General features: G+C 36.9%; 1 protein-coding gene across 2 annotated transcripts; it reads right to left on the bottom strand.

The window, feature by feature from the left end:
• Positions 1 to 8,242: 8,242 nt before the first annotated feature.
• On the bottom strand, positions 8,243 to 12,623 carry LOC140861741 (glutamate receptor 3.2-like). Of its 2 annotated transcripts, none has more exons than XM_073264758.1 (7): positions 12,474 to 12,623; positions 11,752 to 12,014; positions 10,313 to 11,649; positions 9,951 to 10,228; positions 9,672 to 9,703; positions 9,195 to 9,589; positions 8,243 to 8,906 (listed from the first exon to the last, which is right to left on the bottom strand). In XM_073264758.1, the coding sequence occupies exons 1-7, from the start codon at positions 12,521 to 12,523 to the stop codon at positions 8,427 to 8,429; spliced, it is 2,835 nt and encodes a 944-aa protein (XP_073120859.1). In that variant the 5' UTR covers positions 12,524 to 12,623; the 3' UTR covers positions 8,243 to 8,426. The 2 variants fall into 2 exon arrangements, with proteins under 2 accessions (XP_073120859.1, XP_073120860.1); XM_073264759.1 differs by having other exon boundaries at positions 11,752 to 12,011.
• Between the last annotated feature and the right edge of the window lie 4,704 nt (positions 12,624 to 17,327).

Below are 17,327 nucleotides of genomic sequence, written 5' to 3'. Positions count from 1 at the left end.
TAGAAACAGAAATAATGTTTTTAATCAAATCCGGAACAAATAAAACATCTCTTAAAAGTAACTTAAAACCGTTCTGCAAAAATAAATAAACATCTCCCACGGCTTTAGCTTCAACTCTGGAACCATTTCCGAACCTCAGCTGGGTCTCACCCATTCTAAGCCTGCGACTTCTTGTCATCACCTGCAAATCATTGCAAATGTGAGATCCACATCCGGTATCCAATATCCAAGAAGTAGTATTAAGTGAAACATTTATTTCAATATAGAACATACCCTTCGCAGTTCGCAACTGCTCTAGATATTCCTTGCAGTTACGCTTCCAATGACCGGGCTTCTTGCAGTAATGGCAAACATCCTTGGATTTTTCCATGTTTGAAGCCTTTGTCTTGCACTTCTTCTCGGGTTCAATTTTCTTGGGTGGGGCAGAACGTTTCTTACCCTTTGTACTTGGCCCCTTCTTAGCAGAAGAAGAGGAGCCCACCAAGAAAGCCGGTTTATCCTTCTTTAATGTGGATTCATATGTCACAAGCATATTGACCATCTCTTCAAGGGAGGCCTCTATCTTATTCATAATGAAATTTACCACAAATCCGTCAAACGAAGAAGGAAGAGACAGAAGTAGTAAGTCCACGTTGAGTTCATGCTCCAACACCAAATCAAGGGTTACCAACTTCTGTATGAGCCAAATCACTCGTACCCCATGATCACGGACCGATGTCCCTTCACGCATGCGACACGTCATTAGCTCCTTTACAGTAGCGAACCTTTCAGCCCTCGATTGAGCCCCAAAAAGTTCCTTGAGTTGAACGTGAATGTCAGCAGCATTCACGGTGTCCTCAAATCGCCTCTGGAGTTCATCAGACATCGAGGCTTGCATATAGCATTTGGTCTTGATATCATGGTCCCACCATGTATCAAGCTTGGCTAACTCCTCCGGACTTACGTCAGCTGGTGCTTCCTTCGGAGGAGATTTTTCTAACACATAGAGCATCTTCTCCGAAGTCAAGACATTCTTCAACTTACGGAACCATTCCGTATAGTTTGCACCAGTCAACTTATTTTGTTCGAGGATCGAGAAAAGTGGATTACGCGAATTCATCTTATGAAATACTGAAAAGAAACAGACAAATATCAGTGATTGTTTAAGCAATTTACTAAGACATAAAATAGGCGAAATTTATTTTATGAATCTCACTCCCACTATTTTAACGATTTCACTACCCTCTAGTGAAAACGGGAAACTGTTTTCCTTAGTGAGAACATGGAGTCCAATTGACAAACTTATGGTCCCGAATAATATCAACCAACCATAATTTTCAAAAGGTAGAGCCCAATTGCTTCCAAAGCAACCTCCACATTTTTTACCTCATGTCCAATAAGGGCCCAATAATATGACGCCGTTTATTGTGACATGTCAAGATGACCCATCAATATTAAGTTGTGATGGACGGTCGCCATGTGGATCCCCCAATAATATGAGCCGATCCCATGGGAGTTCCACCCAACTTACAACATGTGTCGATCCAATGTACAGCTTTCCGACGAACGGGCCCCCCCAATAATATGAGCCGGACCGTATCCGCGGGTAGCATCTCATACATTGATCGTTGATGGAAGGTAGGAACATTTAAACAAATTTAAATTTCCTTTATTTATCTTGATATCAATTTTAAATCATATTTAAAATGAGGGATTTTAATTATAAAAATTTGTCTCATCATTTTTTAAAATTTTTGTATGCTTGCCGGATTCACACAATTATGTCTAAAACATGCATACAACTATAATATCACATATTATATAGGATGATCGATTCCATTTCTAATCGACCCGTGGTTGCCAATCACGAGTCTTAGTCCAATCCTATGTAATATGCAGTATGCAATGCAATCCTATTACATTTGCTTATAATTTACATTTCTTCTGTCTTTATTGTCTGCTGGGCCCACCTCCATCTTCAAATCTTGATCTCCCACTAAATCTAATGTATTTACAATAAATAACAATGACAAGTAGGGGATACATTTTTAAGGGGTGGGAACGGGCCATAAACCAAGCCCACTTTTATTACATATGACATTCATATTGGGCCATAAACCAGGCCCATTAATAAAACCAACAACAATAAAACAAATGTAAATTCCTAACATACACCTACAAAATTGGTCATGGCAATCGATCATCCTTATCCAATAACATTTAATTCAAAATTAATTTATTGGATAACATGCAATGGCAATTTAAATTTAAAAGGATAAAATCATATTTCATACATAAAATCTTATTTTACATACAAAATCATATTTTATCTTTTTATCAAATAAAATCATATTTTATCTATAAAATCCAATTTTATACATAAAATCATATTTTACTCAATATATCCATAAGATCATATCTTATCATCAATTGTACCAAAAATAATTAATTTCAAAATTCAATTTAACGGATAAAATATTTAAATTTTCCAAAAATTCAAATTTATCCAAAAATTAATTTTAAAATTTTCGGACTCGAACAATTCGATCCGACGCCTCGTGAACCAATCAAAAACGATTTTCGATCGGACCAAAAATAGAATTTTAACATATTAAAATTTAATTTAAAAATTAAAAAATTAATTTTTCCGCGGGCCGCTTGGGACATTCCCGGGCTGCCCGCGCCCCGTAGGGCTCGGGCCGGGCAGCGACGATCGCTGCCCGGGTTTTTGCCCGAAAAAAAAAAATTATTTTTAAATATTTATTTTGTTTCAAAAACCGAGGCTTAAAAAAAAAATTTTTTTGTACAATCGATTAATTTAATCGCTTGATCTGAGCAACCTGTCTCTGATACCACTGTTGGAGAACGCGGCGATCAGATCAATCAGGATTGATACCCGGTGCAGCGGAAGTTTAAAAATTTTTGTATGGAACGATTTCATAATAGGTATCAACCTTACGATTAAATTGTGTGTGTAAAAATTAAATAACAATTATAAAATTTTTACTTTAATCTCGAATCGAGATTTTGGACACCAACAGATTTCTCTGCTCTCGTTGTATATCCCTGGAACTGATGGACGAACTGTTCTTCAATCAGGTCCACGAACGGATATTCAATCCCTCTGATAGATTGCACTAGAAAATCTATCAGAAGTTTCAACGAAGAGATTAACAAATTTGATCCGTTAAACCAGACTGCAAATTCAGAATTCACAGGCTGGATTTTACCGAGTAGAGAGGGAGGGGGGCGGCCACTATTGATAGAAAATACTTAGGTTTTCGAAAATTGTGACCTGTTGTGTGTAATTTCTGTACTGCAATAACTTATTTATAATGTAGGCCACTAACAGCTTAGGGCCCATTAGTCATAAGTTCAAGCCCGACAAGCAAAGCCCGCATGTTCAGAAATTAATATAAAATTCATCTTGACTCCGATTGATAAACCGATTTCACAAATGTGCACAGAAACCATTTCTGCACCTTTTAAAGTCAAGATAAATTTTTCTGAATCCGAATTCAGTGGTTTCCAAAAATGCCCATCCCTATGTCATTTTAGGAAATCTCACTCCTCTACTCATAATTAAGAAGTCCAACTTCTTTGTTCATTAAATTTAACTCTTTAAATTTAACTATCTCAACGGGGATTAAAAATCCATTACTCTGTGTGACCCTCAATGGTTCAGGGATACAGCTAGCCGTGGGCTCACAACTCCTTGTGACTCGGAACAACAATTTCCGACTTGCCCATCGAATCATGGTAAGAGCGCCTAGCAACATCGCCCCATAATTCCCTAGGTATCACTGATAGTGCCTACAAGAACCAATAGATTTTGGTTAGCGTACAGTACGGTCCCTTCATCCAAATATCCCGATCGAATCAACAACCATTGGTATATCGAGAGTCGTTCGAGATTCGATAACTATGCAATACATCTTGAAGATCAAATAGTGACATCGCATGTGCTACTAAGAAACCATTTCTTAAACCACATCATGTACTCTGGCCAGAGATTCGTCACACTAATATCTCCTCAGATCGCATAGGATATCCACACTTGCAAGTATGTGGTGAATCCTTGACAACAAAGCATCGACTCCTATATGTGTTGTAACTGTACCCAATCCCGACACCTCATGACCCCAATAGAGTCGGTAAACGAGTCAAAGCACAGTACTAGCATATAGAGTCTCAATGATGTTTCAAGTAGTAAGGACTAATGGTGTACAACCAAAACCGCGGACTATATCCACTCGATAAGTGATAACCACTTGGAAAGTCCGGATAGGGTAGTTCGATCATTCATCATATGAATATCCATTTGCATGCTTCGAACATCTCTATGTTCCTTACCAATGAAACGTGGTACTCTGCATCGCAAATGCTAGTCTCAAACTCGAGCGATCCTTATCCTTATTATCGGACGGCTCAATCGACTAGGAACAGTTTAGAATATACAGTGACTATAAGATGTGTTTCATGATAGACATTCCCATGTTCTACCACATCTTACATACACTATAGTATATTCAAGGTCTTTATCAAAACAACAATAGTATATCACAATATAACAATATGAAGAAAGATAAAGTCATTGCCATTAATAAAAGTGTAAATAATATTAAACAAAAGATTGTTTATACAAAGAGTCATCAAAGCCCTTAGCCACAAGTTGGCTCACCGGGCACCCACTCTTTCATCGAGGAGTGCAGAGGACTACTCCAAGGAGTTGGAGATGACTATGATTTGAGCTAACATTGAGGAGGATAGTGAGGCAACCATTGCTCGATTCCTATGCGGTTTGAATAGGGAGATTCAAGATCAAGTGGAACTTCGACATTGTGTGGATCTTGAGGAGATGGTGCAATTAGCTATGAAAGTGGAACAACAACTCAAGAGGAGAGGCATGAGACAAAATCCTACGGTTGGAGGTTCTTCTAATACTTGGCGTCCAAACGTTGGCAAACGAGAGGATGTCAAGCCGTGTCCAAATAAAAAATCGAAACCAAGCAAGAGACACCAAAGCAAGGGGTGCAAGGTAAAACTGAAACTCCTAATAATCGTTCTAAAGATATCAAATGCTTTAGATGTCAATGTGTTGGTCATATTGCTAGTCAGTGTCCTAATAAGAAAATTATGATTGTGAATGCTTGTGGTAAGTTTGAGTCAGAGAGTGATGAGGAGAACTATGATGATATGCCTGCGTTGGAGGATCCCGAAGAAGAAGGATATGATGTGGTTATTGGAGAGTTGTTGGTGACTCAATAAGATTATAACATCCTCTAAATTGAGTATCAAAAATTTCAATGCCCTCTTGGAAATTTATCATCAACGATTGAAGTGCTTCCTTAAATCTCTTAGCTCGACCTCTCGTAGTTGGTCCTCTTGGAATTTTCAACGGGTCCTTGGCTATTTGATCAACATGCGAGCCATCCATGATCGCATCAGAACACTACTCAGTCAAAGGCGCCATAGTATGTAGCACGCTGGGCCGTCGCATCAGAAAGTGGCTCCCATACCATACAACCGCGGACATATCCGGATCCAAAACCATGACATCCATCCACAAAATATAATTGGGCTGAGCGACCCCTCTACTGGTTATCTTAATGAAAATTATAGGCTCAACGTGCCAATGAATGCAGCATAATATCCATGACATAATAAATTCACATATAATCAATACAACATAAAACATGCAATCAAATAATAAGCATACTCAACCAGGGTATCTCGGATAGTACGTCAGTACCTCAAATCATGCAACTCAAGTAACCTAGCCAACCAGGTACTCAAGTCCGAGCTTATAAGCATATAATCACTATACCACTTATAGCTTACAAAAAGCCTTAACTAGACTAATAGCTACTCACAAAAGCTAATCTGAGTCTAGTACAATACATGCGTCCTTCGTAAGCCCACCGGTCGCGACAACCCCAAAACTTGGGCACAACTTCGCTACAACCCTGGCAGTGCTTCGTCGCTTCCTGACCCTCGAGAAGAACGCTTAAAATCCCTTAAAAGCTAATTAGAATGGAAGAGGAAGAGGAAATGGTGCACTTTGAAACAAGGCTCTCGGCTTATATATATAGACCAAAGATCGGATGGTCCGATCCCAGTTCGGATCGTCCGATCTTCCAAACAACCCCCTCCGAACACATGTCCTACCTTCGGACTGCTGGCTGTTGATATAGTTCGAATCGTACGATCCTAGCTTTGGATCGTCCGAACTTCTGATCATGTTCAATCAAATCTCTTATCCCTTACCTAAATGAAATCAGATCGTCCGATCTTCATCTTTGGATTGTCCGAACGCTTCGGAGCTTTTGAACTCAAATCATGCTTCTAAACAATTCGGATGGTCCGATCCTTTTGCATGCCTTAGTTCAGATCGTCCGAACTCCCCACTACTTGGGATCTCTCTTGGACCATTTTTCGAACGTCTTGAATTCGATTTTCTCCTCCTTTAACCCATTAGAGAATCTCATAATCATGTTTAAAACATTCTAAACAGACTTAGTCTTTATAATAACTAGAATGGAAATCGGGCTACTATACATTTCCTCTTCTTCTTTCTTTATCTTTAAGATATTAATGGTTTCAAAAAAAAATTTGAAAGATATTAATATATATAGATAAAGAAATAAAATTTTTGATTTGATATCATTCCATGTTCTCCACAACTATGTCAGTATTTGGGAGAACTTCTAAGAAGCACTTCTCAGCTTTTCTTTAATAAAATTTTGAAATTTTGTTAAAGAAAAGTTGAGAACTACTTCCTAGAAGCACAACACTACCTATATCTCCTTAAGCTCAGTAATTATCCCTCAGACCCCGAGCTTTCCTCCAATTCCACAAAATATCTTGACCCCTTCAGTCACTCTCTAACTACCTGGCCCCAAGACCTCCGTTAATTCCCGACCACTATGACTAATCCAACCTGCTACCCAAGTCTGGGATCCGAGCTTGGATCCTCAACACTTCTCGTAACCTTACCATCTCATCGTGATCTATTAGGTTCTCAGCTTTTCTTTAATAAAATTTTGAAATTTTGTTAAAGAAAAGTTGATAACTACTTCCTAGAAGCACAACACTACCTATATCTCCTTAAGCTCAGTAATTATCCCTCAGACCCCGAGCTTTCCTCCAATTCCACAAAATATCTTGACCCTTTCAGTTACTCTCTAACTACCTGGCCCCGGGACCTCGGTTAATTCCCGACCACTATGACTAATCCAACCTGCTACCCATGTCTGGGATCCGAGCTTGGATCCTCAACACTTCTCATCGTGATCTATCAGGTTCTCAGCCCTCTTACCACCCACTCAGTCCTGGCGTGCTGCTCTCCCCAAGCCTTTGGGTCTGCGGTCACCCTTTCCAGCGGATCGAGCATCTCCTCGCCCTCAGCGTGGGTCCTCAGGTCCTCGGTCTCCCCTTTGGATGAACTGGGCGTCTCTCCGTAGTCCCCCTAGGTCATCGGGTCTCTGGCCCTGATCCGAGAACAAGGTCAATTTTCCCTTGGGCCTGGACTCAAGCTAATGCAGGGGTATCCATATCTTTGTAGTGGATAAAGGAACAATAGTAGCTTCCGCGGGAGCACAGTACATATATACAAATACATTTTGATGTGCAAATTCTTACAATAATAAATATTTAAATATCATTTACATTGGTACATATGTTTACAGCAACCACCTTCACACAATTATCTTTTCATCAATAACACAACATATCAAAGTTTCATTGTTAGAATCACCAAAACAAATTTTACAAATATCACTTTTCACAAAATAAAATATATTCTATTATATTATCTTACTATATTATTAAGTTTGTGTGACTTATAAAAACTACTTTGGATGTCATTTTAATTTTTTGTAAAAAAAATTTCATTATACCCTCACACCCCACATAACTGACAAAAAATTGTCTCAATGTCCCATTTCCTCCCACGTTGTAATCGATTTTTCCTCTAACATCCTTCCTCCTCTTCCATTTTTTTTCTCTGTCAAACTCGGATTTCCTCTACCGACACATTTACCCAGTTGGAGTCTTTACCAAATTATATATTTACGGAACATGCATCGCGTGTGTCATGATGGCTTGTATTATATAAAAGATGAGCATACTATACTAACTACCTTTAAAAACACCAAAATATATTATTCTATAATTACCCCTACTTATCCACTATCCCACTAACCTCCCAATCACTTCATGTTTTGCTTTCAAAAAACAAATACATATAAAAAATAAAAAATAAAAACTTCTTATTTTACACACGTTTTGCGTGTGCATTTTTTCACTAGTTTTAATGATACATCTCTATCTGCTATGTATCCTAATATAATACATCATGTATGATATAAACAGTTGCCTTGAGAATATATTTCTCATCTATTTACGACTACTGGAGAAATTTTTTATGTTCTAATTTCATGAAAAATTCAACCATAGTGAAAATAAGTATTGCCATTAGGCCTCTGAACTAAAATTTCAGATTTAGTTCCAATTGAAGATCCACGTTCTTCACAATCATCTCTGGATATCCCCACCGAGTGCTTCCTTTTCAGCCTTCTCCTTGACTCTTCTTCCTTCTCATCGACAAAGGACAAGAATCTTTGGATTCGTTTGGACCGTGAATTGTTTGGTGTCAAGGTTTCTGATTCGTGAGCAAAATATCGGTTGAACTTTCTTATAATCTTGCATAAATAGATTACGAGAGCAAGTAAACATGCTGTTCCACATATAATGAAAAGTCCCCAAAAGCTATCTAACTGAAATCTGTCTGATCCTGCAGTATCTGCCTGGCCGCAACCTCGTCTTTTCAGCCATTTGTCCCGTATTTTTGGGAGTTCACCATTTTCTGATAACGTTGCGATCGCGGTGGACATGTCCAGTGCTAAAAGGGAGTCTCTTGGAAATGCCTGAAAAAGTAGACCGAAGTTAACTAACATCCAATAAAATGGAACAATGATAACAAGCTATGAAATCTTTTGATTTCACATAAGAAGTTTTGTAGAACCAAATGTCTGCAGTTGTACCAAAGCTACAATTAATTATAAGTTTTGCTGCTGACATCTTTTAAATTAACAATATAAATGTTAGAATAACTATGTTTTCATTGATGTATCATATATGCAGCAACGTCAGACAATAGGGGTAAGACAACTATACTAAACAGATTTTGCCTCTTAAAATTTCGAGATACTCACAAATCCCCATCCACTTTTCGTGAACTCCTGTCCCACAGCTTGGAACTTGCAGTAGCTTGAGAGGAATAGTTCCATGTATGGACGTTCATCTACGATTGCAGTAACTCTTCTGTTCGTTAAGGCATCTGCATATTCTTCTGGTGATCCGAGAGGAACGAGCCTCGATTTAGGGATGTTGAGTTCCTCATTTAAATAATCTTCAGAAAAAGATCCAACTTGGAATCCTATTCGGTCATTGCTTGTTATCAGAGACTCGATTCCTCTGATTGATGGGGCCAACTGTTGCATGGTGAGGATAGAAGTCAAGCTAGCAGTGTAGCTGGAGGTGATGATTAAAACGACAAAAAGCCAGATGAGCAGAACCATTCGACCAAGTGTGCTAATTGTATTTTCTCCTGAAATACAGACAATGTCCTAACATTAGTAGAATGGGCGATATTATGGCCACGTTCATTGGATTTACTGAAGGTTACTTACTGTGAGCAAAGAACATAGTCGAGAAGCCAAACCTGAAAGAGGACAAAAGCGGAAGGGGTAAGATTTTGAACGCTGGAGAGAACATAGTTGAGAAATTTGAATGGCACACATGGAGGAGACTAAATGAACTAGAGCAGTCAATGAACTCTACAAGGATAAAAGGAAACAGAATTTTCCCGTAAAGTTCAAACACCAAAATATGTAGAGCCAAAGTTACGGTTCGGACGTGCTCATGTAACAGTCAAGACAAGGATAGAGCCAAAGCTAAAATGAACTGACCATAAAATTGTGATGAGTTGTTTCTTGGGTGGACCACGGAATTCGTCATTTATTCTGTGCTCCAAAATCCAAACTACAACTGCTACCATAACAAAAAACGCCCCTGTGACCGCCCACATTGGTGCAGTAAATGGCCGCAAGAAAGCCCAAGCACTTGAGCGCTGCTTTCTTACTGGTACCACCACAAGAAGCCCCGACTCGATGTAAGGCTGAGTAAAATCAACAATTTTTGTGCGGTTTGTTACAATAGTTATGTCACCAACAGCTGCATCAAAGACCTGCATACAGCCAAATATGCTAAAGTGCATATACAAGTTCAATTCAAACATTAGTTGCTTGTAACTTTTGCTATTTATGCTTACACCAGTTTTGATCAAATTTACCAACTCTGTGTAGCTGGGATTCTTATGTCTATCTCCGAACGGGATGAATTCATAAGACAGTGCATAGGGAAGTAACTGTACAGCGGCAAGAAAAACATCAATGCAATATCCATGGATCTCGTTGGTTTTTTCATCCTTCGAAACAAATTCCTTGTAACCGACTCGGTCTGGTATTCCAATTCTCAACGGTCTTCCGTAATGCGGAAGTACCCATCCATGCGGCTTGACTGTCGTTCTTCCAGGCCACACAACACTGGCTAATTTTTGGCTCGCACTCGAACGATTAGGTGCTTTTTTGTAAAGAATCTCTGGAGGCACTATAGAAAGACCGGAGTAGTTAGACCAATAGCCTATATGCTTGTAACCCTCTCCAATTACATTGAGTATATCAAAAGCTGGACGTATCATGGATTTATCTGGCTGGAATGCTATTGGGCCAGTTAGACCATACATGTTTGTTTGTAATATGTTGGCAAGAATTTGTTCCCCTTCATCGAATGTGTGTAAGGCACCAATATTCAGGCTCCGTCCCATGCTACTCAAAATCGGGTTATCTGAGAAGGAAATGTTACCACCACGTTCAAGAAATTCACCCACTGCATTAGCAATCATCAAGACAGTATCATAAGCATATAAGCCATACGGATTCAGCCCTATCGAACCATTACTCAAGTTTTTCCATCGAGACAAGAAAGCCCTTTTTCTTGTAGAGTCTGGCGTGTATGGGCGTAGTGTGAGAACCCCTTCTATTGTTTTGGCAGATTCTCCAGAAACCGGTTTGGAATCTAACACTGTAGAGAGCCAAGCTGTAGCGATCCAAACATATCCCTTCTCCATCATTCTCTGGCTATGAGCCAAATCAAAAACCATACGGCCAACTGCAGCAAAAGCATGCACAACAACTACTCGGGATTCAATCAGAGAGATCTTAACTAACTCGTTCATGATTTCCTCACGAGTAGCTAATGTTTCAGGAGAAAGCACTGCCTTGTAGGTGATTCTACAAAGCCTCTCGGCTAACTTATCCCCTAGAGCAACCATAGATCCCCGGCTCTGATCATCATCTGTGTAAATAACTACCACTTCTTTATAATCAAAATAACTAACCATATCAGCTATTGTAGTCATTTGGTAAAGGTCGTTTGGTGCCGTTTGAACGAAGTACGGGTATTGAAGTGAGGAAAGACTAGGATCCAAAGCCGTGAATGACAGCATTGGGACATGGAGTTCATTTGTAAGGTGTGACAAAATATGAGCCATTCCAGAGGTTTGAGGCCCAATAACAGCTACGATACCAGTTGCCATGTACTGCAATCCTGTGTTTGTCAAAGGAATTACTCAAACTTCATCCACGTATTTTATTCTTCAACAGTAACAACAATCATTCGCGAAAAAATGCAAGAAAAAGCATGAAGTACCTCCAATGATACTTCGAAAACCACTAAAATTCGCATCTGATACGGTGAGAACTAGCTGTCTCCCCCCAAGAATTCTTGGATCAGAATTCACATCTTTAACAGCAGCGTCCATGGCAATCTTTGCCACTCCCCCATTAATACTTCCAAGGGTTAAAATAGCCCCAATTGTCACATTACCTGGTCTTGAATTCTGTTGTGAGAATCCCACAACAAAAAGAAGAGATAAAGGCACCACCACCCTCAGCAAAATGAAATTCATCCTGCTAAATTAAGATCAAAACCGATATGACAATCATTAACAGAAAATCTCACTCTAAATTCCGCAACCAGACTACATGTAGTTAAAGAATTAATATGCCACCTAAACTAGATTCTCAGAATTCCCAAGTTTCAAAGCAACAAGCAAACAAGAAAGCCCTTTTGAACAGAAGAGAGACACGGCAAAAAAGCGGGAAACAAGGCCTAACTCATAGCAAAACATATTAACAGATTCAAAAACATTAGCTCCACTCAAACTGTATATTCTATAACATCAGGGGACCAACACCACAAAAGTTGCAACCACTAGTGGAATTAGCTTGTGCCCCACTAGCTCAACTGTACAAAAGATGAATTCGACGCGTGATTTACTTCCAAAAATTGATAGCATCAAATCCAAAAAAGTCGCCCGTCTCCCGTGCGAGGGCAAAAAAGATAACTGGAATAGTTGGGCTTCCACTTACATTCTCTCTCTCTCGTACAGATTCTTGCACTTTCTGCCTCCAAATTCCATTCCACTACTGTTGTTATGTGTGGGCTCAAATCGATAATTCTCCGAAACCCACCATTATCGTCGTTCCAAAAGCTTCATGGCTTTTCTACAAGTCCGAGTCGTTTTGGTTTACAAGTAATAATACAAGTATGATACTGTTTCTACAGTAACACAGCCAGCTAAAAAAAAATTATTAGCCATGGTTACTAATAATACATGTATGATACTGTTTTTCAAAATCAAGTGCCCAAGTTATCAAATTTGATCAAATTAAAGTTTCCAAGAATTTATGTACCACGTTTGGAGGTTTTTTTTCAAAAAAAATCAAGAACGGGTATTGTGTCAAAGACTCCGACTCTTATAGCATGGTCTTGAGTCTCGAGTCAACTCAATTTATATGTACAATAAAAAATAATAATTTCAAAGTAAGTAAGATAAGCTAGTGTTATATAAATTATAATTTACTAAAATAAAAGTTTTTATAACATTTTTCATTAGCTAAAATTAGGTTTATTTTTTTAAACTTGATAGGCATTTTTGGTACTTAAAAAATATGACATAAAAAAATATATGATTACTCTAAAATTCTCATGCATTATAAAGCATGTTCAAGAATGAGATGAAGTTGAACAAATGAATTTCAATCTCATGTTGTTAATGTTGATAATTTCATCTCATGGTCATACAGTAATGAGATAATAGTAAAATATTAATTTTTTATTTCATTTAATAATTTTGTATTTAATGAATATAAATAAATTGCACTTTTTTTCCAAAAAAATTTACAATTACATTTAATTCAAAAAAAAATAAAACTTCCACATAATTAAGAAAAACAAAAAAAACACATGTTTTTTAAAAGAAAAAAACAACAACAATGCAACAATACACATAATTAATTAATTACTAGCGACCGAGATGATTAAAGTTTAAAGTATATTTTAATACAATATAATGACGTTTTATAATGAAAATATTGTGTGTGATATGTACTTAATTACATTAAATATAGTCATCGGTGTACCTTGACAATTTTTTTAGAACAATAATTATATTGAAATCAATATCACCAATTCACCATCACTATGCAAACATAAAAAAAAAATCAATAAATGATTTAAATTGAATATCTACCATTTTATAAAATATTAAAAGAAAAAAATATTCATCTTCACCTATACATTGCAACATGTTTTCATCCACTAATTGTCACTTATTTATAATAGCTAGACATAAAACAATTAAATGTATCATCTCATAAACATGAGATATAATTATTTGAATCAACTGTTCAAAACTTGTCTTCTTATTTGCGACGCTCGTAAAACTGCAGGAATAACAATTATAAACTGAGAATTTATTCTATTATATTGAAGTAATATTTAGTAAGCATAATATATAATTTATGTAGTACTATTTTTATGTCAATATTATTGGCAGGTCTGATTTTTTTTCTATCAATATATAAATAAGGGTAAAAATGAAAGAGCATAATGCAATAATAAGTAAGGTTATTATTTTTTTTCTTTCAACTATAAGCACATATGTACCTGAACAATGTTGTTTCTTCTATCTGTCTTCGTTTTGCTATGCCTTTCTTTAAAATTAATGGGAACAAAAATTGTAAAACTTAAATAGACATTAAACACACTGCATCTATAAAATTTTAAAGAGTATATGTTGTCATATCTTTGTTAGATCTCATCCTTCAATCCAACCAATTCTCTTCATACTATAAAAAGAAATTAACAAAAAATGTACTCATAACTTTCTACGTTAAATAAAAAAGATAGACTGCATAATAAACTTGCTTACGTATGTCTCTTAAGTTTTCGAAAAAATTTTAAAATCAAACGTCCAAAGTCATTTATCTTCATCCCAATTGTGATTTTCCAGCCCAAACCAATTATCCGCGTCTTTGTAGGCTTTAAAATTATCAAAGTCAATGTTAGATGAGACTTATTTCTAAAATTATACGTAATTAGAATTAAAATATACCACATGCAATAGAGCATTCAACCGCAATACATTTTGTTGATATCTTGTAATAGCATCCACATGCACGAACTGAATATTTCTTGTCGCTTCAGCGTTGAACTGCATCTTGAGTTTTATGTTGTCGTCTGCTATTCAAAAAAAAATGAGTTGTATAAATTAGTAAATAGATTTTTTTTAATGGTATTAGGAAAAGGAATGCATGATATCTCACATTTATGTTTTTCTCATCCATTTGGTAGTAGTATGTCTCTGTACACAACGTTTTTCGTGTACACCCCTGATCGATTTTGTAACTTCTCATCTTTTACTAAAGTTTGTGTTGATCTTTGAGAAACTCCTCTAGAAAGTGCGACATATAGTTGATCATGACTAAACACATGATTACGCAGGAAAATACCAACATTTGGTATTGTTTGACCTTGTACCTTGTTTATGGTAAGAGCAAAACTTAATCTTACGGGCCGGGGTATTGTCTGCGTGTAAGTTCAAATGGCAGTCCTGAATTTTCTTCACCTTTCATAGGCATTCGATGAAGAAAATATTGTGTACCCTTTTGAGGACTTGTTATGATTTCTGCATCTATGAAGTTTCTCCCAAGATGCGGCATATTAATCTTGTTCCATTGCAGAGTCCGAGTTCAAATGCAACATTCCTTAAGCATAATTGGACATCCTACTTTCAATGTGATTCGATGAGGTGGCAAATCACTCGGACAAAGAGAATTCAAAAACTCGATCTTCTTGGAAAAAATTGTTGTTATCATCTTCTACGGAGTCCCAAGATGTGTATATTTTTTTTCTCCGAGAAATTTTAAAATGAGAATTTCATTGATTTCATCAACATCTACATATTTTGTAGTGATAATAGCTCTGTCAACCATGTAATTTGCATCATGTACATGGTCTCTCATATTTGGAAAAACAGAATCAATCAATTGATGAAATGAATTTTCACTTTCTCATGGTATAATCATCGAATTTGGCAACTTTATAAAAATTACCACTTATATTATGTGAGACCTCGGTTCTACCACTTAATGTGAGACCTCTGTTCTATATATCTAATCTCGGATTAAACAACAAATAAGCATACAAGATTCAAGATTAAAAGCAAAGATTTTTTTTTTTAAAGGGGGGTGTGCTCGGTCTGCTAAAAAGTGCAGACCGAGCGCCCCCTGCTGCAGAACAAGCAGACACCAGAAAAACAAGGAGGCTTGACTCCAACTCTTCCAAAACAAAATCATGTATTAAAACGCAACTCAAAAACGTTAAAACACATGCATAATCCAATACAAGGTAGTTCTAAAGTTATACAATCTTCAACTAGTAGAACATGCTTCAATCTAACTTATTCAAAACAAAACCACAACTAGAGTTCGAATACAATCTAGGTTCGATTACAAATTCGACTCCCAAAATACCAAGTCTCACATCTAATCAACTCGACCCTTAGTCATGCTGCCTCTGTCTTGGTCCTGCCCCACCTGTTGCCAAGCACACAAATAAAGAAAAGAAAACAGCCGGATAATCCGGTGAGAATAATATTCCCAGTAAAAGAGACTAGCATACAATATCACATAATATATCAAAACAAGATATATAATCAAATTCCACATAATATTCAAGTAATTCATTTCACTGTGGAATAAAATGATATGCATGGCTTTAAAATTTTTGGATTATCAGACTCAGATAATCAAAAGGAATTATTCTTTCTTTCTTTCTTCGGTTTGGGTTCCCGAGGTTAAAACATCCAACAATCACACCAAACTCCCCTTTCGAGGTGGACGAGGTATATTTTAATCCTCTAGACTCTAGAGCATTATAGTGAGTTAATCGACACTTGTAGTAAATTGCCTACCAAGGCCACTCAACTATAATCTCTAGATCGTCTAATTCAAAATGAATAATCAATCGGCTCAATATGAATGCATATGAAATCTCATGCATTAAAATATCAATTCAATCATAAATTCAAATAAGCATATAAACATGCAAGTATGTGATTTCTTCTAGGACACTCGAATCAATCCGGATTCGAGTTAATCGTCATATTTCATTTCAAAGTCATCTTATACCTTTCTCAAACGTCGATGCTCCAAACCTGGAACAACAACGATTCCTCAATCAAGATTCAATCAAACTTCTTAGTCGATAAAAAGAAAATCGATACTATACCGGCTAAAATCTTCAAACACTGGCTTCAATCAATCTATCAAAAGAAACCATCAAGATCAATATCGTCATTCAATCTCTCAATCAAAACAACGAAACGATATCCAAACTTCAAACTGATTGCATAACGGCTATATTCTGATAAACCAGAAATGCAGACAGCATAATATCAATCCAAACAACTCATATCAATCATCATTCAAACATTCAAACTCAAATCCAAAACATCTCCAAATATAGATTTTCGAAAATGGCTTCCAAAAATCATAACAATTCCGAACGTCGCTCTATTACAAAACCGACAGGTAATAAACGATCAGAACTCTGCCAAGAACAACATACTCAAAACTCAATCGATTCTAACAACATCCAAAAAATAGAATGCATCTGATCGTAGAAAAACTTACTATAGAACGAAGCTCTCGCAGCCGTGATCGCTAATCTGCCTTCAGAAATAAATTCCAACGGACGGATCGAGCGAAAAGTGAAATCAAAAAGCTTGAAGTTCACATTTCTCTCATCAATGGAGGAAGAAGGCAAGATGGGGGAAGAGAGAATGGAGGAGACCAAGTCATATCCCTTATAAATATCTAACAAAACCCATTTTTGCACTTTTGTCCCTAAAAAATCAGAAATTTGCAAAAAGGACCTTG

This window comes from Henckelia pumila, chromosome 4 (genome assembly GCF_033568475.1).
Source record: "Henckelia pumila isolate YLH828 chromosome 4, ASM3356847v2, whole genome shotgun sequence".
NCBI classification, from domain to species: Eukaryota; Viridiplantae; Streptophyta; class Magnoliopsida; order Lamiales; family Gesneriaceae; genus Henckelia; species Henckelia pumila.
This window is presented reverse-complemented; position numbering and strand designations above follow the sequence as displayed.